Source organism: Perca fluviatilis, chromosome 19 (assembly GCF_010015445.1).
Source record: "Perca fluviatilis chromosome 19, GENO_Pfluv_1.0, whole genome shotgun sequence".
Lineage (NCBI taxonomy): Eukaryota > Metazoa > Chordata > Actinopteri > Perciformes > Percidae > Perca > Perca fluviatilis.
In genome coordinates, this window is record NC_053130.1 from 6,860,278 (window position 1) to 6,883,970 (window position 23,693).

Sequence of the window (23,693 nt, forward strand, 5' to 3'; positions counted from 1 at the left end):
AAAAAAAAAAAGAAGAAAAAAAAGACTTCAACATTGTCATTGTTGAAAAAAAAAAAGCTTTATTGGTCACTAATACAGAAACACAAGAGACTACTGAGTATGCTCAAAACTCAGCTTGTGACGACATAGCAACATGAGATGGGGCTTATCTCTGAAATTACCGCAAATGTTGAAAAAAAATGTCAATGGTTCACAATACGACGACTCAGAAGGCGGAGGAGCATGAAAACTTGATGTTTATCGGTGTCTTTTTCTCAGAGCAGCTGTTAGCTTGATATCAATGTCTCCATGGTGAGTATTTAAGTGTGTGTAGCATGAGTGTATGAATGATTTAGCATTTGTGTGGTTCAGTATTTCTGAGCACTGTTAAGCAGTGCCTCCCTCTCCATCAGCAGCTCCCCATATCTCTGCTGAAGTTCTCGTTCTCTCTCCATCTGTCTCTCCACGTCCTCCCGCAGGGCCTAAAACACACACACAGAAAGATGATATCAGCCGTCAGGCAAAAAAAAAAAAAAAAAATCATCTCACACCAACATCCAGAGCTTAGATTTAGTCATCTATAGACTGAGAATGAGGTCAGACACATTGTAATCTACTGGTGGTTTTTATATTTGGGCTACTCAGCCTTCCACACATTTAATCCTCAAACTATAGATCTTTAACAGAATATTTATTCTAGAGGGAAAAAAAATTAATCTTATGAATTAATTGTTCAGTCTATAATTAGTCGGCATGAGTCTGAGATTCAATTTAAAATGATATGAAAACAAGCAATTTTGAACCTCTGAGAAGCTGGAATCAACCGTTGTTAAATACTTTTAGCTTGATAAATGACCTAAATGATTAATCAATTATCCAAATTGACCAATTGATTGTTTCAACACTAAAATATTGTAAGCTTTATGGTTCATGTGATCAGAGTTAAGGATGTTGGAAACAGCCAATTGAATATACACTTGTACAGTAATCACACGTGTGTCATAAATGTATTGCCTCTTTTCTCCTGGGAATCGCAGTATCCTCTTGTTTCTTCAGCTGATTGAAGGTCTGGAGCTCTGTGGCTGACTGCTCCACCTGGTGGACACCATGAGTATAACATTATTAGAACAAACAAAATGCATTAATACAATACTCCTTTATTATAATTTCCAAGAATGACAGTGTTTAGGACGCTGCTATAATCTACAGTCTGCAGGAGAACTGACTAGAAAGTAGGTAGTTTATCAGCTCACTCAATTTCGGGTGAATAATTTAATTCTTCACTAATAAGCCCTGTTAAATGACAATAAAGACAAGGCGTTAATGTCTGGAGTGGAGGAAAAAAAACAACAACAAATCCATTCTGATTAAATATGACTATACACTCAATTACGCTAAGAATTTAAGGGGGACTAATATTAAAGTATATCCTGGCAGATTTAAAACTCTGTCATGTTCAGTACCTGTTCCCAGAGTTCATTGTGCTGCTTCAGGAGCCCCAGGGCTCTGGACTGAAAGCCTCCCAGCAGGATTTTGAGTTTCTTCTCCAGCTTCGCTGCTCTCCGGGCCTCTGCGGTCATGTGGCCACGGTTCACCTGGAGGCAGGCAGACACACGGACCACAGAATTTAGATCAGAGTTTTAATGCAGCAATTCATAAAGATGTTTAAAAAAAAAAGAAGAAGAAACGACCAATTCAGGGTCAAGTTGTATTAACTTCCCATGCGTCTGTGTGCTTTCTCACCTCTAGTTTTTTCTCCAGGCTCTCGATACGGTCTTTCTTTGATGCCAGGTTGGCTCTGGTGTACCTGTTCTGAGTGGGTAGATATAAAACCTGCAGAAAGAGAGAGGCAGACCAGACGATTCAACAGCTGCTGACCAAAGGCTGATTTTATGTGAGGATGAAGGAAGCTAAAGGGAGTCTTCTTAAAGGGCTAGATGACTTACCTGTCCGTAGCATTCCTCCCACACCTGGCTGTAGGCCTCCATGCTGAGATCCCCGTGGCCCATTCCTGCCTTCACCACCTCCATTTCTGCTGCCAGTGCTGCCTTTGCCTGTTAATTAACGCAGGTGCGCAACATCATTTATAACCACTTCTTATAAACAGAATATCTGGGTACAGGTTGTATTGCAACTAGACATCCATCACTGTCAAAGTCTCGCATGCATACCACGTTTCTAGACCAAACAAGCAGTCGATTAATATGTTTGATGTTTATAAGTGAAAACAACAGCGTTGGCGACGTGTGCGCTACCTGCTCCATCTCCTCGGTGCTGATTGGCTTGTAGGAGTGTGATTCCAGGTATGTTATATGCGAAGCGTTGTTAGATGTAGAGGTGGGGCCTCTGGTTTTGCCTCGCTGCAGTTGACTGGCGGCGTTGGCCGACGGGTGGTGCAGGCAGTCGTAATGCAGCATGGTAATCATTTCCTGTTTGATCAGCTCCTCGGCCAGCTGGAAGTCCAAGAGAGGCTCCATGGCGGCGGGACGGAGGACGGATTCGTTTACCTGCAGGAGACAGACGGCAACCAGCTGAAATCATCCTGCTAATGCAAATAATACTTCTTCATACTCATCATCATCCTCCTGGATTATCCAAACAATTATAAAACAAACCCAAAACCCCAACAATGACTTACACTTCATGACGATAAATTACAGATTTTGAAAGAGCTTTTTTTTATGCTAGCTGAAGTTAAGAGTTTGGTTTTACAGCTGACACTTAAGGGGTCAGAAAAACACCAGAGAATCTCTTTAATCATCATCTGATTAATGTCTTTGCATTTTGGAACTTGAGTTTACACAAGAAAATGCCAAATTATAATTTTTTTGTCAAAGGGTCAGTGGGGTTAACAGTATCAACTTGATCAAACCCCCAGAAAGTGAGTGAGTGTGTTACCTCAGTGGGTCTGGGGAGATTCCTCTGAACAGCAGTGTGTCGCAGCTTCAGCTCCTTCTCTCTTTCTGCATCCCGTATAGCCTGACACACACACACACACACACACACACACACACACACACACACACACACACACACACACACACACACACACACACACACACACACACACACACACACACACACACACACACACACACAGTGAACGTTTGTTCGACTAGCTTTATTTGAATTACAGGTATACACACACGTGGGTTTATGTCATTCAGATGAGGTTAGGCACTCAGAGAAAGCCTGTTATCCCCTAACCCAAACCCTAAAGTGCCACAGCGTTGTGTGTGTGTGTGTGTGTGTGTGTGTGTGTGTTGTGTGTGTGTGCATACCTGCTTGCGTGCCTCGACTTCTGCAGAGTCCTCTATAAATCCCGACTCTGCCTCCGTTTCTTCCAGTTCCATCTCTGCGTTTTCCGGAAGGACAATCTCAAAGTCGTTCTTGGGAACAGGAAGTGACATCAGGCCCTGCTTCAGCTGCTGCAGGCTTTCCCTTTGCTGTGTGAGAGAGGAGAGTGAAAGCACTTGATCAGTTTTCTTATTTTACTTACAAAGCGTACAACCAGAATGTGACAGTGATGTCTTTCACAATATTTCATGTTTTTGTAAAAGAAAAAAAGTAAATTGACAAAGCAGCAGCGAATTTTGTTTTGAACATTTACAACTTACTGCACGGCGTCAGAAAAGACACGTTACAGTTGAAATTCCATACATTCAGAAGTAAGTGTGAGTTGTGTATTTACAGTTGTACATGTGTACAAGGAGCGTGTCATTACCATGTGTTTAGAGTACGCGGGGTCAGCCAGCTGCTCCTCACTGTTGATGTTCAGTTTGTCTCTCAGCGGAGTGCGCAGAGGGGTCAAACCTGGGGTCACTGGACCGCGCGGGGTCAGCGCTCCTACAGCTTGAGGGGTCATGCCGTCCTGCTCCTGACCCTGTCCTGGAGTTCTGTTAGAGATGCCATCACATTGGGAATGTTAACATCTACAGTACCAGCTGCTTTGTCCTTTAAATGCAGCGTTGTATCAGTACAGAGCTGAGAGCGTTGTTACCTGAACGGTGTACTGAGAACTGTGTTGGGGGTTTGGACCTGCTGTCGCTGAGGCGTCACTCCACTGAAGTCGCTCTCGTGCAGCGGAGTGTTGAGGCCTCCCTTCAGAGGGGTGTCGATGTTGGTCAGAGCCATCAGGTTCTGGGCTTCCTGGAAACACAGACCGACACAGATAGAAAACCTTAAAGAACGTTTATTTATAGCCAAAGATGTGTATGTAGACTGTGTAAGATGGAGGGTATCAGGTATATTTCAGACATTTGTATTCGAATGTTGAGATGCACCGATAGACCGGCCGGTGACCAGAATTGGTCAGTTTTCACGTGCTTGGCCATGACCGGCGACCGGCAGCTCAGTCTGACGTATGCCGATTTCATGCCGGTCAACGCTACAATTAACTGACAACATAATTTATACGAGTTACAGTTCTCAAGGACGCACGCACACACGGACGCCACAGCACCGTCTCTTTTTCCTTTCTCTCAACTTTCCGCGGTGTGAAACGCGTGTCTGCGCTATTCTCGCACATGTAGGGAACCTCGTGAATTAACCTGCAACATGTCGGCTGTTTGGAAATTCTTCAGCGTGTGTGCAGAAGATAACAAGTTTGCTATATGCAACACCTGCAAGGAAAAAGTAGGGCGTGGAGGGACGACACCAAAAAACCAAAATCACATTTTTTTTTGTTGGATATTGGATGTGAAAAGAAGAAAATGGTTCTAACATTGCACTTTAGATGTGTGTGAGTTTCCCACACTCACTATATAATAGAACTATATAAATCACTCCTGATTTATTTAGTTCTATTATATAGTGATCCATTATCTGTTCCAAAAATGTTCTATGTTCTGTGCAAAATGTTCTATTAAAGAAAAGATAGAAAATAAATATTTGTGGGTGCTGTAAAGTGGTTAGAAAAAATGAAATCGGAATCAGCTAAAATCAGTATCGGCTGGCCTAACTCAAAGAAAATCGGAATCAGCCTAGAAAGTTGTAATCGGTGCATCTCTATTTCGTATGCAATAAAGTAGTTCAGAAAACAAAGAACAAAAATCAAAAGATTAGAGATCTAGAAGTGCTGTTTGGAAAATTGACGGCACTAATTAATGCATTTATTTTTTGTTTAAATGTCTGGTCATTTCCATGTCTTTGTGCCCCCTTGAAAACGAGATGGTTCATCTCGAAGGCTTTATCTTCCAACTCAAATTTTGAAATAAATCAGTCGATACTAAAAAATAAGATTTTTTTGAGTTGTGACAGGATAGCCTACATTTATACTGGTTCTGCCTATATGAGCTGTACATACACATAGCTCACATTGTAACTAAGTTTAGATCTTATTGATTAATGACAAGTTAGCTTAGCATAACTGTCATAAACTCATTCAAATTCAATTTATGAAACATCACTGATAAAATACAATGCACTCAAAAAATCTGAAGTATCCCTTTAAAGTGCTGTTATCTGACTAGAAACACTTTTACTTGAGAATCTAAAGACTTCAGTGCGTGTGGCATGTCAAGTCATTAAATAAGTGCTCATGTATTCAGTGTGTGTGTTTAAAGTAGGTAGGTAGGTGTGTGTGTGTGTGTGTGTGTGTGTGTATGTCCCCGTTACCTGCAGTATCCTGTCCTGGGCAGCAGGGGTGCGTGGGGTGCGAAGCCCCGTGGACATGGCGTTGGTGACGCTGTACTCTGACAGGAGGGCAGAGGAGGCCGAGTTCCCGCTTTCGCTCTCCTCGGCAGCTTGACGGGCGACCTCGCTGGCGACACCCAATTTGACGACTTCCTCCAGCTCAGCATCGCTGATCTATAAAGAAGATCAAATGAAATATGAATAAACACGGCGTGGTTTTTGAACCAACAACACTGGCGGGAGCCTGCTGATTTACAAGACATCACAGTAGTACAGTTACCTGTGGTGTAGGTAACACCAGTTTGGAGCGTTTCTTGGTGAACTCAGCCACTCCGCTCGTCTGCAGGATGGCCGATGGGAGATCACTCTCTTTCTTCTTCTTGATCTTCTGTTTATCTTTCTTTCTGTCCCTCTCCTCTTGCTCACTACCCACAAACACAAAACGATTTATAAATAAAAACCATGATTTAATTGGGTGTGTCCCCTTATGATGTACAATGGGCATTAATCAAGTAGCTTAAAGAGTTTCTGTTTAACCTTTAACATTGTATTTATGAAGTTGAACAGTACTAACGCGTTTTTTAAAGGTTATGGTTTGTATTTACTGTACTTTTGTATTTGTGTAAGCCTCGTGTGTGTTCCTGTCATCCAAACTATGTGTATAAAATATGGTGTATACTGTTACTGACTTGCGTAGTTCTCCGTCCAAGTGCTGCTGTCTGAGTCGTTTGAAGTTTGGCTCCAGAGGGTTGTACTGCTCCATGCTGGTGTCATAGAAACCCTTAAAGTGAACACAATTAACAATTCATAAATTACAAACTTAAGCTGAGCCCAAACGCTGTCCTGGAGTTGTGAGTTCGGTTTAAAATGGACAGAAACAATCAACAATGGTTACCGATGCCGGTTTCTTTTCAAATGGGATTTCAGCGTTGTAGTCTACTCCTCTCTTCTTCTTCCTCTTCTTCTGAACATCGATTCCTGCCGCTCTGAGCTCTCTGCGCTTCTGCAGAGCAGCCAACCGCCTGCAGCAGAAAGTGAGGGACACATTAAGTTATATAATTATGTACAACTAAGAACATCAGGCATTACACATTGATTATTACATTTAAGTTAAAAATGTAAGTATTTGTAAATACTGTGTTTGTGTGTGTGTGTATCTGACCTGGCTTCCTCCAGCTGTTTCTCTCTAGCCTTCCTCTTGGCTTTCTTGCCCTGGGTATTGGCCAGTCGAGCCCTGGCCTCTGACAGCATCTCCAGCTCATCTGCAGACAGTGACACAGACAGACACTCGCAATTAATTGATTTTGTTAGGACATGTATGAGGCTGTTGTTAAGTTTAAAATGCTGCCTCCTACAGACACAAACAGAAGAAGTTGGATTTTATTTATTTGAAATGATACAACCTTCCAGATGGTGACTGCAGCAAGAATAGATACTAAATTATTCTTAAGGGAAATGAAAACTATAACAATCACTACAAGAAAAGCACATAAGTAGAAATGCTGTCCCTTGAAACGGATAAAGTTCCAACAAAAGTTTCTGGAAAAAGTCCAGTCCCTCCATCATTGTCTGAGGTGTGTTGACATACCTTCATCCATGTCCACAGGGTCTGGTCTGGCAGGTTTAGTTTCAGGATTAGGGTCGATCTCTCCTGGTTTTAACTTCCTGGGGTCGTCTCCCACTTCTTCCTCGTTGTCTCTTTGTGCTGCCTTGTCTCTAAATACACACACACACAAATTATTAATCAACAACATTTGCAACAATCTTAATACACTTAATTAAAATGCTCCAGACATTGTGTTGCAACATATCCTACAATCAAGGTCAAGGGTCTGGGAAAGTCTAATATTAGTACAATATAATTATAAATGTGAAGCATATGTAGAGTATAAAAGTGTTTAAAATCGTACAGCAGGTATTCATAGTGTTCCAGGCACTGGGCAGCAGTGCGTCCTATGATAGGAGCAATGGTCCTCCACTGAGTGGGCATCAGCTTGGCCAAATGAAGCAACTTCTCCTCCTCTTCTCTGGACCATTCTGTTTTCTTGATGCTGGGGTCCAACCACTCGTACCTGCAGACAGACACACAACCCAAGGTTTAGAACAGTTATTTAAACAGGAAATCTAAATTAGGATGAAATATCTCTTTTGCATAAATACAGATATAGGATACACAACAAAACAGCCAGTTACAACAACAATTACATCAGAAACATTCACAGACATCTTAAAAGTTCCAAAATTACCGGTGTAAATTCATCAAATGGGAGTTTTACAATCCTTTGTAGTTAATTCCATTAATATAGTGTGTTCCCAAGTGCAGGGCTGTTAATACAGATAATACCTACTTCTACAAGTCCTGTCATCACCTTGAAAACTCAATAAAAGGTATTCCAATCACTAGTGATGGCCAAATGAAACTTCGTGAAGCATTGTCTTTATTTTCTGAGCCCACTAGATGGCGCTCTCTGTTCAACAAAGGGTTGAGAATACACTGAATTGCAATGCCTTAGGCCTCTCTTAAAACCAAGAGTGCCATCTAGTGGGCTCAGAAAATAAAGAAAATGGTTCATGAAGCTTCATTTGGCCATCACTACCAATCACATGTCTTTGTATCAAGACTCACCATCTTGCTTTACACTGTTTGGCAGACTTGCGGTGCAGCAGGGAGGCAATACGAGACCACTGGTTCTTCCCATATTTCATCACCGCTGCCTTGAGGATCTCATCCTGGAAAAAAATGGGCAGATTAGAAAAGTGACATTTAACATTTATTAACACACTATGTTGATCACAATGATCAACAACAGATACCGTCCAGTATCACCACAATACAAGAGGCTCTTCCTGCCAGCTGCCATCTCCCTGTGCAACCAGGCTGTGTCAGGACAGGGGGGTCAGGATGTGAAGCTTTGCTCTAACAGACTGGACTGATACAAACCCTCTCACCCTGGACTAATACATCTTGCACATATCATATTTACACTACTAGTATTTATATATTTTTTATTATTACACTACACGTTTGTCATTGCACTCAATGTATGTATCTTGTCTTGTATATTGTTCTCTTCCTGTTTTTGTATTCGGGCTGGGCGGTATATATCGTCTTTTTAAATTATAATCGATATATTTTCAAACCAGACATGAGCTGAGACAATTCCGTTTATATTGATATAGTTTGATGTTGCATTACATGACCCATTTCTTAACAGGGTCAAACAATAAGGATGCCCCAGAGCCAGTTAATGCAATCAGGCCAGAGCTTGAAAAAGTGAGCGAGCGGTGTGTGTCTGCTCTACCCTCTGAGACTTCCCTCTGCTCTCAGTGCAAAGACAGACAGACATGCTTGTTTACTTCAGAAATGAAATTGCGCTCAATCCTAAAACAACATACAAGGTGAAACACAATAACATTCATTGTGTGTTACGAGACAAAAACACAACTGGATTAAGAAAGTCAACTTATGTTATAAAAGTAACGTAGCTCCTTTGGGGAATATCTCCGTGTGTAGCCATAGAGAGAGCCAGTGAGAGTTGGTGGATGCCCTCAGAGCAGTCCAGTTGTAATTACACAGCATAAGTTTCAATGTTAAGCAGGAGAGGAAAACCTGTTATTGTACTCAAGTCAGTTATTGTTAGAGAAAACAACTGAATGAGCATTCACAGAGACAGGTCTGTTTTATTTAATACAGGCTATTTATTTTAGATAATTTTTCATTTACAAATATTGCAACTGTATATTTTCAAACAGGGAAGTCTGGTTTAAGTGCTTGTGACATTTCACATGGCTTTGACTTATAACTTAACATTTAGCTCACTTTGTAGAAAATACTGATATACAGTATATTACCATTCAGCCCAAAAAAAACCGACATTATTTGTGGTACATATCACCCATCCCTATTTTGTATCTTGTTGTTTGCACCGAATGTTCATTCATTCAGGACCAGGTTAAAACAATGACAATAAAGTCTCTCTTGTCTTACCTTTCATCCTCTTTAAATTATCTGATCCATTGCTGCCCTATAACTTTACAGTATACTTTGCATTTAATTTGACACTAGTTGCACTATGTGCCCACATATTCAGGTTATTGTTGATAAGTATTGTATAGTTTTTTTGCTCGTGATTTGATACATTGCGTATTGTTAAACAGTTTCATTTACTCTTTTGATTTTATCTTTGTCTTTTTTGCATTAAGCTGTTGTAACAGTGACCCGCTGTGATTAGTAAAATACGCATTCATCTATCTATCTATCTATCTATCTATCTATCTATCTATCTATCTATATCTGCCTATCCATCCATCTATCATCGCCCTATCCATCTAACGTAATCCATAATCTATCTATCTATATATCTTTATATCCCTCCATCTATGTATCTATCTCTATGACACATTAATATGGCTAACAAGCAGCCTTACTGCTAATCTCACTTAATGTTAGCTTACTTTATCACATTTGCAAACTCTTGCAGGCTGCAGTCATGCTTGCTAATGCTGTAGCCATGTTTTCTGACAAAATAGGTAAAGTAGTGACGTTAGTAAACTTTTTCGACATAGTTGGCAGCAACACAAATAAACTAAACTTGCTACACTGGATAAATCCTGTTAAATGAGCAGCTAGCTTCGTGCTAACTCCGACTCGCGTTTCTATTAGTGGTTAGCATTATGCTAACGTAGCTAGCCATGTAAACACGTACCTCCGTGTTGCGCCAGACGCCTCCTTTAATCATAATTCGCGGCATCTTGGAGGCTTGTTGCTCTCTCCTTCTTCAGTAAAACTGTTACGACTGTTTCTCAAGCAGTTATGAAGAAAGTTCACAATTTACACTCAAACTAAATACAATAAGAGGGAGCAACGAACGTGCATCACACACCACACCGGAAACTTGTATGTGTGGGTCCGCCGAAATGTATTGTGGGTATTATTGTACAGGTGTTGCGTCGAAATCGTCCCCCTCCTCCAGCGATTAGTGTTTCTCCTTTACCACATCCTGAGGCTACAGTCGTATTCTGCCATGCTTAAACCATAGACTGTAAATAGTAACAGTTTATGGCTTAAACTAAACCTTACTTTTAACCTAACTGTTAATCCAGGCCCGAGTAACCGTTCTGGGGACACTATTCGAACGGGAAACTTATTTTGCCGTTACACCAGAGACGAATCTTTGCTTGCAATAATTAAAATCAATCTGTAGCCTACTTCGTTTTTAAGCTTTTTTTAAATGCAAATATAGAGTGCTACACTTGCAAATGTACAAACCAGATAGTGAATTACAAAAACTTTGCTCCTGTTTGGTGTTGATAAATATTAGGATTAGTGAATGCACAATCATGATATATAATTATATGAAACAGGCCAAACTCATAGTTTAATAGTGTCATATGCTACTGATCGTGTTGTTGTAGCCTACTATTAATAATATACAGGGCTTAGCCTAACTATGGCCATTTTTCGTATTGTTTATGTAATTATCCTAATTAAATATTCAATAGCACTCATTAGGACACATTTATGTTATTCATAGCCTATAGGTTATTCAGCATAATTTGTTAAATGTAATAGCACCCCCATGTGGTTGGGGGATACCAGCACTTGCAGATAATATATTTGCTTGGACCTACGCAGGATAAAAAAAATGCCAGATACACAGAATATTTAGACCAAAGATGGGCATCATGTGCCTTGGACTGCTGAATCTGCAGACTCTACCTGCTGTCACCACATGCTGGCACTCCATACTTAAACAATCACATTATTTGGTTACCAAAGGCATGAGAGTAACCCTAAACTCCCAATCTATACAGGCTAACCCTAAACCCCATTTAAATGGTATCAAAAAGTGAATGGAATTGGGCACCTGGTTAGCTCACCTGGTGGAGCGGGCGCCCATGTGTAGAGGTTTACTCCTCGACGCGGCGGCCGCGGGTTCGACTTGGACCTGCGGCCCTTTGCTGCATGTCATTCCCCCTCTCTCTCCCCTTTCATGTCTATAGAAATAATGGCCTAAAATGCCCAAAAAATAATAAGTAAGTAATTTTAGGGGTTAAAAAAGATTTAAATGTTGTTTATTTTGTCCCAAATTCAAGCATTGATTTTGTCCAGACTGATGTAGTTTGGGAACCATCATTGCTGCAGAATGACATCATAGCCTGCCAGTTGTTGCCTTAAACAAAGCGCGTTCAGTGCTACAGTCATGCTGTGACCTTGGCTTTACAACCAGTCATTGCTTTATACCCGCAAGCAAGGTCCAACCACATACTTATATTCATACTAAATACACCAAAAAGTACTATTACATATCTATAGCGATGATGTTTTTATTTCAACTCGGTATCAGAGGTACATATTTACTGATTTCACACAAATGATACCAGGCTACATGTATGTTCTTCACACGGTAGCACGACACGGAGAACACTTACATCAACATGACAAAAAGACATGCACAAACGAGGCAGCGGTGGTAAACACTGTTGGCTAACGGCACCGACTGACCGTTGGCCAGAACACAAGGAAGCAATCGATCACAATGGGTGATATCACTGATTTTGACGATGTGTAGGGGTGAGGAGAGGATGAGGGGAGACAGAGGAGGAGGAGGAGGAGGAGGAACAGATAAGGGACAGGAGAATAAGAAGAAAGGAGAAGGGCTAATACCTAAAATATTAAGACAAATCGTAACACTGAGTACCATAACAAACATAAATAATATTTTCAGTATTGACAATAAATATCTCATAAGTTATCTCATAAATAACATTATTATCCCTTTGTAATAACATATATCCTTAAATCTGATATGGCCTGCACACTTTCCCATCAAATAGTATATAATTTACCTTACTGCAGTGGACACAGACACAAACACACACACACACACACACACACACACACACACACACACACACACACACACACACACACACACACACACACACACACACACACACACACACACACACACACACACACCTTTTATTTCTTTCTCTTTAAGTACAATTCTGTCCAGTGTTACGGGAGCAATACTGTAGGACCAGGGACACAGGGTAATCTAAAGGGGGTTTAAAGGTAATGCTTAGCTATTTTGGGGTCACATGCAAACTGATATGTACAACTGTAAACTCCCTCAGTCCCACCCTCCCTCCCTTTTACCCCCTCTTCATATGTCCGTCTCTCTGCCTCTCTTCTTACAGACCTTTCTTCCACCAAAACACATCTTTACACTGCCCGTCATTCTCCCTTCCTTTCATTTAGCTACTAATTTCCTCTATCCTGATAATTCTTCTCTCTTTAACCCCCTCCCTTTCCCTTGTCTCGCCCTGACTCCCCAATCTGTAAACATGTCTATTTCAGGTCCCCAGCGTCTCCCTGGATGGTCTTTTTGATGCGGAGCAGCATCGTGGTCAACCACTGGTCCAGACGAGACACCGAGTCAAACTCCTTAACGGCCTCCGTGAACGCCTCGCTGTTCTGCTCCTCGTGGGCATCTAGGAGTTTCTGTGGCAACACAACATGAGACTTTTCTAACACCGAGGGATAGTGAGCGACAGTGTGTGAACAGAAAAACGCAAACACTGAGTTTTAAACCCCCGTGACTTAGCCATATTTCTGCAAATCACTTAGATGACCTCCAATTTAGCTATGACATGGAAGTTCTCAAATGTTTAATCAAATGTTAATTATCTTACGTTTTGTCAGACCAGTTGTCTATATCATTTTTAATATATAACTAATAATTAAAACTTTAATGAGCATGGGCTGCTGATAAAATAGCAAACATGACCTTAAATACAATATGTATGGACACTCAGAAGGTCATGAGGAAAAAATAAATCTTTTTAATGGCATAATAAAAACTCTTAATGAGTATTTGACTAATCAAAACCATATTTTAATGAGAATTATGTACTCGGCATGTTTACTTTCATAAAATAACAGAAATGAAGAGAAAGAGATGGAAAAAAAGAAAAGAAAAGAAAAGAAATATACCTTTAAGAGTTTGAGCTCTCTGGAGTCTGAGAAGGCTGGAAACATCTCCTCGTACTTTTCTATGGCCAACTGCAACACACACAAAGAAATCATTGTGTGTGTGTGTGTGTGTGTGTGTGTGTGTGTGTGTTTGTATTTGTAATTGTGTGTTTCTGGTACTAGTGTTTGTTACTTGGCGTTGAGTTCATCCACTATGAAGTGACAGAGTGAAGCCTTGAAGAAATACTCTTTAGCGTTGTACTTCAACAGAGGATTGTCCATGGTGTTCATAGCAACCTGAAAAACACACACACACACACACACACACACACACACACACACACACACACACACACACACACACACACACACACACACACACACACACACACACACACACACACAGCAGAAACACACTAAAGTATTGACTTTTAAGGCAGAATGTGATCAGATGGAACTTTAAAAAGAAAATCCTATGGACTTTCACATTTGTTTTTACTGCGTGTACATTTTGTATGGTTGTTTTAATCTTTTGTTGTTTGACTTATGATTGCTGCTACCGTCTGAAAGTTTGCTTTACACTGAAAAGGTTCCACATAAATAGCTAATGTTTATTTTTCATATTATGGAAGTTTTAACTATCCCACTACACCTCACAGTTGAATGCAATCAAATAAACAACATCACAAACTACAGTCCCTGACAACAAAAAAGTAATACAAAAACAGAACATTTTATTATTTTCCAATGTAAAATGTAATTTTCAATTGTTTAGAGCCATTTCACTTATTTCATTGCCCCTTTCATTTGGTGGGTTTTGTGTTTTCTTGGTTCACTGATTGATATTTTAAATTGTTTTTTATTTTTTTGGGGACGCTAGAAGACTAGCGACCACTTTGTGCAAGCTAATGGGTATCCAAATAAATAATTTTCATCACCATATACATGTGTGCTGATTATTTTTTTATATAAAGACTTCAGAAACTCTGTGCACTCAGCGGTTACCTGTTCATAGATTTCAATAGCTTTCGGGTACAGCTCCAGCTGAGCACTGTAGTGTCCCACCTTCAGAAGACATTTGTTGGCTGAGCTGAAACACACAAACAAAGAAACCCAGAGGAGTTAACGGCTAGTATGTGTATTTCCATTGTTTCCACCAGTGGTGTAGTCTACGTGATACGCAGGTATACGTAGTATACTCAGTAAGAAAGCTCCAGGATTTCCATATACCCACTTAAAAATGCACAATGACACACAACAACATACTTTCCATTATATTTTTGACATATTTTAAATTGTCATCTGTGTTTTTTTTTCTTTGCATAGGCTAAATAAATGTATTTTAGCCGTGAATTGTTGCATAAAAGTGTATCAAAATTCAGGAAATTAAGTCTTTGATGCTGAAAATTTCCCTTGGGGAAGGGCACCCAGACTGCCACCCCAAAAACATATACATATACAGTACAGTATACCCACCACAATACATTAGACTACCCCACTGGTTTCCACCATTATGCTCACAGCAAGTGGAAGTATAAGGAGGGATATTTTCCAGGCCGAGCTTTTGCAGAGAAGTCTCATCTAGATGATGGATGATGTGTTGCCCTACGGTAAAGGCCACCAGGCTTCCCTGTAATAACTCTGTTAGAGTGGGAGTCAGCATCGTTCACGGACCACCTCATCATATTGTTACGGGGCTGCACCTTTTATTGTGACTTACTGCCACACTGTCAACAACATTTAGTGCACTGTCACCGGCAAATTTCAACTCAAGACTGTTCTACGTATTCTATGTATGAACAAAAGTAAGCTACATAGTGAAAGTATTTATTCTTACACTCAAACTCGAACTTCTGCAATTAATCAGTTCAGAAAACAAAGAAAAGAAATCAAACGTTTAGAGATTATGCTGTGCTGTTTGTTTTGTATTAATAATCATCACTATAATTTATGGATTTGTTTTTTGTTTAAATGTTTTTGTGCCTGAGGAGGACCTCCTTAAAAACAAGATGGTGCAATTTAAAGAAGTTTATCCTCAAATTAAAATGCAAAATAAATCAGTCAATACTGAAAATACTTGCAATATTCAAAAAAACTGCTAATAAACATTTCTTTTAGAAACATCGCTGAAGTTGGTTATGAAAGAGTTCTTTTGAAGAATATGCTGTAAATTAATTTTTTTTAATGAGCCTATATTGTAAATACACATGTGATCATATACTGACATGTGTAGGGCTACAACTAATGATTATATTTTCATTATCAATCTATTTTGCACATTCCATTGTCTTTGTTTTAAATAATGTACAACTCATTTTAATTTAAAAAAACAAATGTTTTTGATTCCTTTTTGAGATTTTCTTATCGCAAATCTTTCTATTTTATATTCATGATTCTTGACTTTTGTAGAAGGCTAATTGTTTTTTTCTTTTATAGTGATGCACTGACCTACCAATGGAAATTCCTTGGCAATTAACCTGATTCTGCCAATTATTTTCTCAATTATACAAACTTTTTTTGGAAAATCGTGAAAGATAAACTACACAATTTCAATACCCCAAAAGAACATCTGAAAATAGCTTTTTGTGTTCAATGTTCAAATGTTTTGCTAACAAAAAAACTCACAAACGATAAGAAGCCTATATTATCAAAATAGTTGCAGAGTGATGTTCTGTTGACATTGATTAATCCACTAAACGTTACCGCTCCAGTCATGTGCGTGTTAGTTTCAGCACATATACTGTACCTGTTAGATTCTTCTCCCTTGTAGTAGTCTGCTGCCTGCTCATAGTGGGCAATGGCCTGAAACAAAAAAAAATTAAAACAAGCAGTTTAGCATAGAATATCCTAATGTATATTCAACAAAAACATAATGACAAACCTAAAAGAAACTGAAAATCAATATCCCATGCATATACCTTCATATACCAGCTTTGAACTCAATATGCCTGCATATACCTCGCAATAGTGAGGGAGCTGTGGCTGACCTGTAACCAACACACACACACACACACACACACACACACACACACACACACACACACACACACACACACACACACACACACACACACACACACACACACACACACACACACACACACACACACACACACACACACACACACACACACACACACACAAGGTATTACTTAAAGATAAAAGTGATTGTCACAGGGAGCTGTTCAATGGTTGAGGCACAGCTTACCATGTCAGTGTAGATGTCAATGGCCTGATTTAGACAGTTGATGGCCTCTGGAAGGAGACAGATTAGAGCGAAAGAAGATATGTTATAAATACAAGGAAACTAGAAAGCGTCTGCTGAAGCCTTCTGAGCCTACTCAGTCAAATTAAAACTCCTTCAGTTTCCTCCCCCTGTGACTACTAACCTGCTAACCCATAGCATTTATTAAGCTTATCACAAGAGGGCTGTTGCAGCATAACCCAGATATCAATTTTCCTAGAGCAACCCAGGGACCCAGTTTAATCCGCCAACAATACCACCTCAGGGTCCTGACTCCGACTGTGATACAGAGGCTTCCCCTTTCATCATGGCAAGTAGTAATACCTCAGTGTAGAAATACTCTGCTACAAGTAAAAGTCCTCGTTCAAAGTGTTTTTAAGTTAAAGTACCAAAGTATTAGCATCAAAATATACTTAAAGGAGACCATTTTTCAGGTCCATACTTGTATTTCCTACTAGAACATGTTTACATGCTTTAATGTTCAAAAACCACTTTATTTTATTATTATTACCCACGGCTGCTGCAACTGTATTCACCCTCTGTCTGAGAGCGCCTGTCTTTTTAACCCTTGTGTTGTCCTCGGGTCAAATTTGACCCGTTTTCATAGTTTTTTTATATCAGAAATCTGGGTTTCTTACGACCAAATTGCCCCCAAATAACTTGGATGCATGCATGTACGTTGTACGGAACCTATACAATATTCATCAAGTAAAATAAATGAATATTTCCTTTGTATTTTTATTTTTTTTTATTCATTTTCATAGCATTTGAAAAAAATATGTTTAAATGGTTTTATAACAGTATCTTGACTCAACTTTGACATAAACCAATGTGTGATTCACTCAACATCCTCTGATCGTATCTATTAGTCAAAATAATTCATAATTTTTACTTTAATTTTTAAACTCAAAAAGTAAGTAGTATGTCATATAAATTAGGTTTATTGACAATGAATAAAAAAAAAAAACATTGAAAAAAGTGCTAAAAAATTTTAAGCGTCAAAAGCAGTAAAAAAAATAGTGCCAAAAAAAGTTCATTTTCAAATTTGACCCAGAAGGACAACACGTTTGTGGTCGACGGGAAGACAACACAAGGATTAAGCCCCCCTCCTGAAAAAGCCCAGGCTGCTCTGATTGGTCAACATTTCTGGGTCTCCGCATCTGTGCTCCTGTACTTCCCATGGATGTATATTAAAAACTCGATATCGGTTCCCAAAATGGCTCCTCTTTTATTCAATGAATTTGCTCGCCCAGCGCATATGCAAAGGAGCTTGGTGAAAAATCCTTTTTGGGCCGCAGGGGGGAATTTATGTTGCAATACCACGAGTGACCACTGGAAACATCACATTAGAAGTACAAAGAGCAGAAATACTAGCCTGGGTAAACCCTGACGAACTTCCGGCAAATGTGAGATTTGCTCTGCAAGTCAGCCTGGCGAAGAGCCCATTCAAACCCATTTCCAATGTCCCCAGAATCGAGGCACCAATCACAACCATTGAGGCGGGCTTTACACCAATCACAACCGTTGAGGCGGGCTTTACGCGACGACGATAGCGCAGCGACGGCGAGCAGCTTTTTGTTTACATTCAACATGACGGCTACCGAAGCGCAGCGTCACCCGGATCGTTGGTGTGATTGGTTGAAGGACTATCCAATGGTGCCCAGAGGCGTTTGAACGGCGTCCGTTGGTGACACCCCTTTGGAAATGAACTGTCAATGAACCTTTCCCAGACCCACTCTCAGTTACAGCTGAGAAGGGTCTGCTGTCAACCAGGCTACAGAAATGCTAGTAAAAAATAGAAAAAAAAAAAAAAACAAAAAAAAAAAAAAAAAAAAAAAACCCTAAAGCATTAAAACAGATGGAGTGGCAAAAATGTGGCTTGAAAAGTGGATTAACACAACATCTGAGAGAAGAATCCTGTTTGTTACTACATCTGAGATTACTGTAAACAAAGAATTAAAACTGACGTTAGAGAAAGTGAAACAAATATTCATTAAAACTAAATCAACAGTGACTATGATCAGCATCTTTGATATGTTCTGGCGTATATCCCGTGTTCACTCCACACTTTTCAGCCAACAATAGTTCCAGACCACAGAGCTCAAACCTCTCATATTCCTCAAAAATGATATGAAAACAAGACTGCCAAAGAATTTTACATCTGACTTTAAGCATCGCCAAAGTTGGGAACAGGCCTGAAGACCACTGACACTTTCAAAGACCAACACAGCACACATAAAGAGGTTTTAGACCACAATTAGAGATGTGCTGAACACCAAATCCAGCAGGAAGAAACTAATTCTCGCATGTGCTTGTACCAAATCAGATATGGGCATCCATTGATAAACACTTTGCCTTGTTCATCCATGCCATAATTAGTAAGAAAGCAAATTCGGATGAAATGATCCTACTGGAAACATTGGTCTGGATCGGAAGGCAAACTAATAAAACAACACATAAACATATTATTTATTTATTTTTACTCCCAGATTATATGAATCTGCCAAGAACTCACAAAGTCCAACTAGGTCTGATAAGATGCATCAGAATAATAAGCCCAATTATCCACTGATTAATATCCTTTAACACAAACACTAATGCCTGATGTTTCATGTCAAGTACGAATGGTGCTATTTGGGAAGGAAGAGAAACAATATAAGATATATAGACTTTTATATCTTAGATGAGATACTGTGTGTGTGTGTGTGTGTGTGTGTGTGTGTGTGTGTGTGTGTGTGTGTGTGTGTGTGTGTGTGTGTGTGGGGGGGGGGGGGGAGTGCTCACCCTGTGGGTCTGCCTTCTTATAGGCGTTGCCGGCGTCGACAAAACTGGTGGCGGAGTCCAGTTTGTTCTGCAGCTGCATGTGGAGCCGAGCGGCCTGACAGAAAGCATTCCCCGCAGCTAGACGCAAACACACACACACCCACACACACACACACACACACACACACACACACACACACACACACACAGTCACAGTTTGAATGGGACACAAGTTGCACTAAACGTACCTTTGACCAAACACTCCTCATTTTTTAATTTGAACTATGTGACTGTTACTGATTCCCTCTGTCTGTTTGCTTTCTTATGAAGATAAAGGTTTAAAACAGTATCTCTCCTATCTCTGCTCCTTTCTGACAAGACTGTTTACTCAACTATGAATCAAATTGAAAAGTAAAAGACAAAATTGGCCTAAAGATTTTATGTTTTTTTATGGTTTTATTTTGTGTTGTGGTTATTTCTATCTTAGGTTTTCTGTAATCAGAGCAGAGTCTTTTAGAATGGAGCTCTGTAATTTCCATGATTTTATGGATGAATAAATTGAATAAGGACTGCAGCTAACAGTATTTTCATTATCGATCAATCTGCAGATTATTTTCTCAATTAATTGTTTGCAATGTCAGAAAAAGGTTAAAAAATGTCCCAAGGTGAGATCTTCAGATATCTTGTTTTGTCCCCCAACAGCCCAACAACCCAACATTGACATAATGATATTAAACAACAGAAAAGCAACACAATAAAAGCTGTAAATGGGTAATGAATGAATGCAATTGTAATTTAAATTCAGTTTCTAGTTGCACTAAACATGCCTTTGACACTGCTCATTTATTAACTTGCACTGCGTGACTGTGTTTATGATTCACTCTGTCGACCCACATCAGGCAGCAGAACCATCAAAACACACATCTAAACAGCTAAATACTGCATGAGCTATTATCAGCACATCATCTGTTCTTTCTAGGACACACACTGGTTTCTGCAGCCTGAAACCTCTCACTCATTTGTCCAAACTGTCCGGAAATTTCATATATGAATCCAATGTTTGCATGAAAGCTCTTACGTTACGTGGTAATATAACTCTCTCTGCTGGCTGTATAATCATTTATATCCTGTTAAAATGTGTGTGTGAGCTTGTGTGGGGGTGTTTGGTGTGGGAGTTTGGTTATTCATGCACACATTCATGTGATATTTTGTTTTGTTTATTATGCAGTATGAGTATGTGACGTATGTATATATATATATATATATATATGTGTGTGTGTGTGTGTGTGTGTGTGTGTCACATACCACTCCAGTTCTTTGCCATCTTAAACATGTTGGCTGCTCTGGCGTATATTTCACAGGCATCCTCCACCTTATGGTTCCCCCTACAGCACACACACACACACACACACACACACACACACACACACACACACACACACACACACACACACACACACACACACACACACACACACACACACACACAGGAAAGACAAAGACAAACAAAATTAATAATTTCCTCTTCTTTTTTTCTAATTTTATTTCGACTTCATGACTTCAATTTGCGTTGTATTTTAAATTACAGTATTTACTTTAATGTTGCAAACTGTCACTGTGACTTTGTCCTCCGATATGAAAGAGTATTTTAAACTAGCATGCAGCGTTGTCCAGTTGAATAATAATACATTTTATTAATACTAAACTTTATTTATACAGCACAATTCATAACACATAGTACTTAGCATTAAAACAATCATAACATTTATGTTTAATAAAAACATCAAATTAAAAGGCAGAAAATGACAGCAGAGCAGAATGATGTCATTGTGGAGGTCATTCACCCTGGCGCTCAAACTCTCTTAAATTTAATATTTTCAGGCATGAATCTGATGTTTTTTTTTTTAATGCAGTATGAACAAAAATAAAACTTAAATGGATTATGTCAGAAAAGGTTAATAAATGCCCCAAGGTTACATCTTCAAATATCTTGTTTTGTCCACCAACAACCCAACATTATTCTGTTCATAATCACATTAGACAAAGGAAAGCAAAACATTAAAAAGCTGTAAATGGGTGCCGCTTGTTGTATAAATGACTTAGGTGCTTAATAGTTGCCACTAGACCTTTTTCACAGCAGACATGTTGACATGTCATAGTAGGAAAAGCACAGGTGTAGGCCTATTCAAAACCATTAATGATGGCTGCATTCCACTTAGGAGAGGCCCTGGTATTGTGCATGCTGACTCACTGAAATAGCTTACTGGGACACTTGATGGAATTGAGCCATCGTTAAGGTAATCAATGTCAGCTGTGCTTTTCCTACGATGACAAGACAAAATATCTGCTGTGAAAAAGGTCCATTCATTTTCTATAGATCGAGTAATCAGTTAATCAACTAATCACTTCAGCTTTGCAAGTAGAGTTTTGAATCTTGTACTTGGTACAGTTTTTAGATACTGAATATTCCCTTTGTTATATCTACATTGTGCGACTTTTACATCCTCTACATTTATATAAAACTGCTCTACATGCAACATTCAAAACACACTGCCAATGTATAATATATAATGCTTTACTGTAGTTGAAACTACTCAACATAATGATCAAATAGATGCACTCTCAATTCAATAATGTATCTCCCTAATCTATCTATCTATCTATCTATCTATCTATCTATCTATCTATCTATCTATCTATCTATCTATCTATCTATCTATCTATCTATCGATCTATCTATCTATCTATCTATCTATCTATCTATCCTATGTCAGGTTACATCATTTATATTCCAGTGTTTCTATTTGACATGTAAACATCCGCCCCTCCCATCCGCGCGCACGCGCGCGCAAACACACACACCCACACACACACCCACACACACACACACACACACACACACACACACACACACACACACACACACACACACACACACACACACACACACACACACACTAAACAACCCCCGCATCACCACCGACTGATTCCTCGCACACCGTCCTGACTGCGCTGCTCTCACCGCCCTCCTGCGTCTCTTGCCCGGCCTCACGCTCCGTGCGATCCCGCTCACAACAGCATCGACGTGACACATTTACATTTCTCTCGCGTGACAGGCCACGTCACGCAGGCCACATTAGCTGCGATGACAGCTCATATTTTCGGCATGCAACAGCTGATAAAAAAAAGGCGCTATGACAATCTTTGGATAGGCTACATCTTTCAGAAGGACACAATGTCACAGTGAACATTACCAGCTCCTATAGGGATGTAAAGAGTAGGCCTAGATTATAGGAATAGCCTATCAAAAAAATCAACAATAATAGGCTACGACAATAGGGTTGATTACGCCTCTAAAGCTGAGATGCACAGAGAAGCACTGGGGCTATTCTTTGAATATTAGAAGGATTTCTCCGTCAAGGAAAGCAGAGGCAATTAACAGGCTTTGATAGGCCCCGCGTGCAGAGATCTCTCCCCCATACCAAAACGAGAGAGAGGTAAACAGAGAATGAGAGCCTTTTTACCCGAACATCCCCCCGAGGAAGGATCCGGACGCTTTGACCTTCTTGTCGGCTTCAGCCATCAGCTGCATGGCCTCCTTCTCTTTGCCGGAGTTGTCCATGGCGAGCTGGGTCTGCCGCTGGCGGAGGGTTTGGAGGAGAACAGGCCGATGTTCCGCAGTGGATGAAGAGGAGGAGAGCACAGATCGGAGGAGGGAGACGTCTGGTGCTGATGCTGAGAGGCTGCAGCTCTTCTTCTACGGCGAGAGATAAAGGCCATTTGCGGCTCAGTCTCGCCATCTGCTGGACACAGTAGCCTATGAACTGCAATATGGTTCACGGAGAAGTAGAAAACAAACAAATTACATTTATATGTTCTCACTTAGCCTACCTTTTTTTTTTTTTTACTTAAAGTAAAGCAATATCACACTGTAGAAATACTCAACTTTAAACTTTTACAAGCCTAAAAGTACAATAGCCTAAAACGTATTTAAAGCAGCCTATCAAAAGTAAAAGTACTCATTAAGCAGCAGAATGGCTGCTGTCATTGTAATGCTACTCCATCATATAAAGAATAATCCTTTTAAACTAGTAC

The 23,693-nt window shown here is 39.8% G+C and overlaps 2 protein-coding genes across 2 annotated transcripts; both read right to left on the reverse strand.

The window, feature by feature from the left end:
• Window positions 1-39: 39 nt before the first annotated feature.
• cdc5l (CDC5 cell division cycle 5-like (S. pombe)) lies at window positions 40-10,522 on the reverse strand. The gene is made up of 19 exons (XM_039784229.1): window positions 10,320-10,522; window positions 8,240-8,343; window positions 7,524-7,685; window positions 7,202-7,329; window positions 6,776-6,875; window positions 6,509-6,635; window positions 6,303-6,394; window positions 5,894-6,038; window positions 5,596-5,787; window positions 3,980-4,128; window positions 3,704-3,875; window positions 3,261-3,425; window positions 2,878-2,958; window positions 2,235-2,486; window positions 1,926-2,033; window positions 1,723-1,812; window positions 1,443-1,574; window positions 994-1,074; window positions 40-461 (listed from the first exon to the last, which is right to left on the reverse strand). Exons 1-19 carry the CDS (start codon window positions 10,362-10,364, stop codon window positions 348-350), a joined length of 2,439 nt encoding a protein of 812 aa, XP_039640163.1. The 5' UTR covers window positions 10,365-10,522; the 3' UTR covers window positions 40-347.
• A 1,398-nt stretch (window positions 10,523-11,920) lies between these two features.
• On the reverse strand, window positions 11,921-23,358 carry napba (N-ethylmaleimide-sensitive factor attachment protein, beta a). The gene is given in 9 exon segments (XM_039784818.1): window positions 11,921-13,120; window positions 13,613-13,681; window positions 13,772-13,888; window positions 14,597-14,681; window positions 16,338-16,393; window positions 16,722-16,846; window positions 19,620-19,736; window positions 20,904-20,983; window positions 23,123-23,358. Coding segments are annotated over 9 exon segments (900 nt in total). The 5' UTR covers window positions 23,221-23,358; the 3' UTR covers window positions 11,921-12,967.
• Window positions 23,359-23,693: the final 335 nt, after the last annotated feature.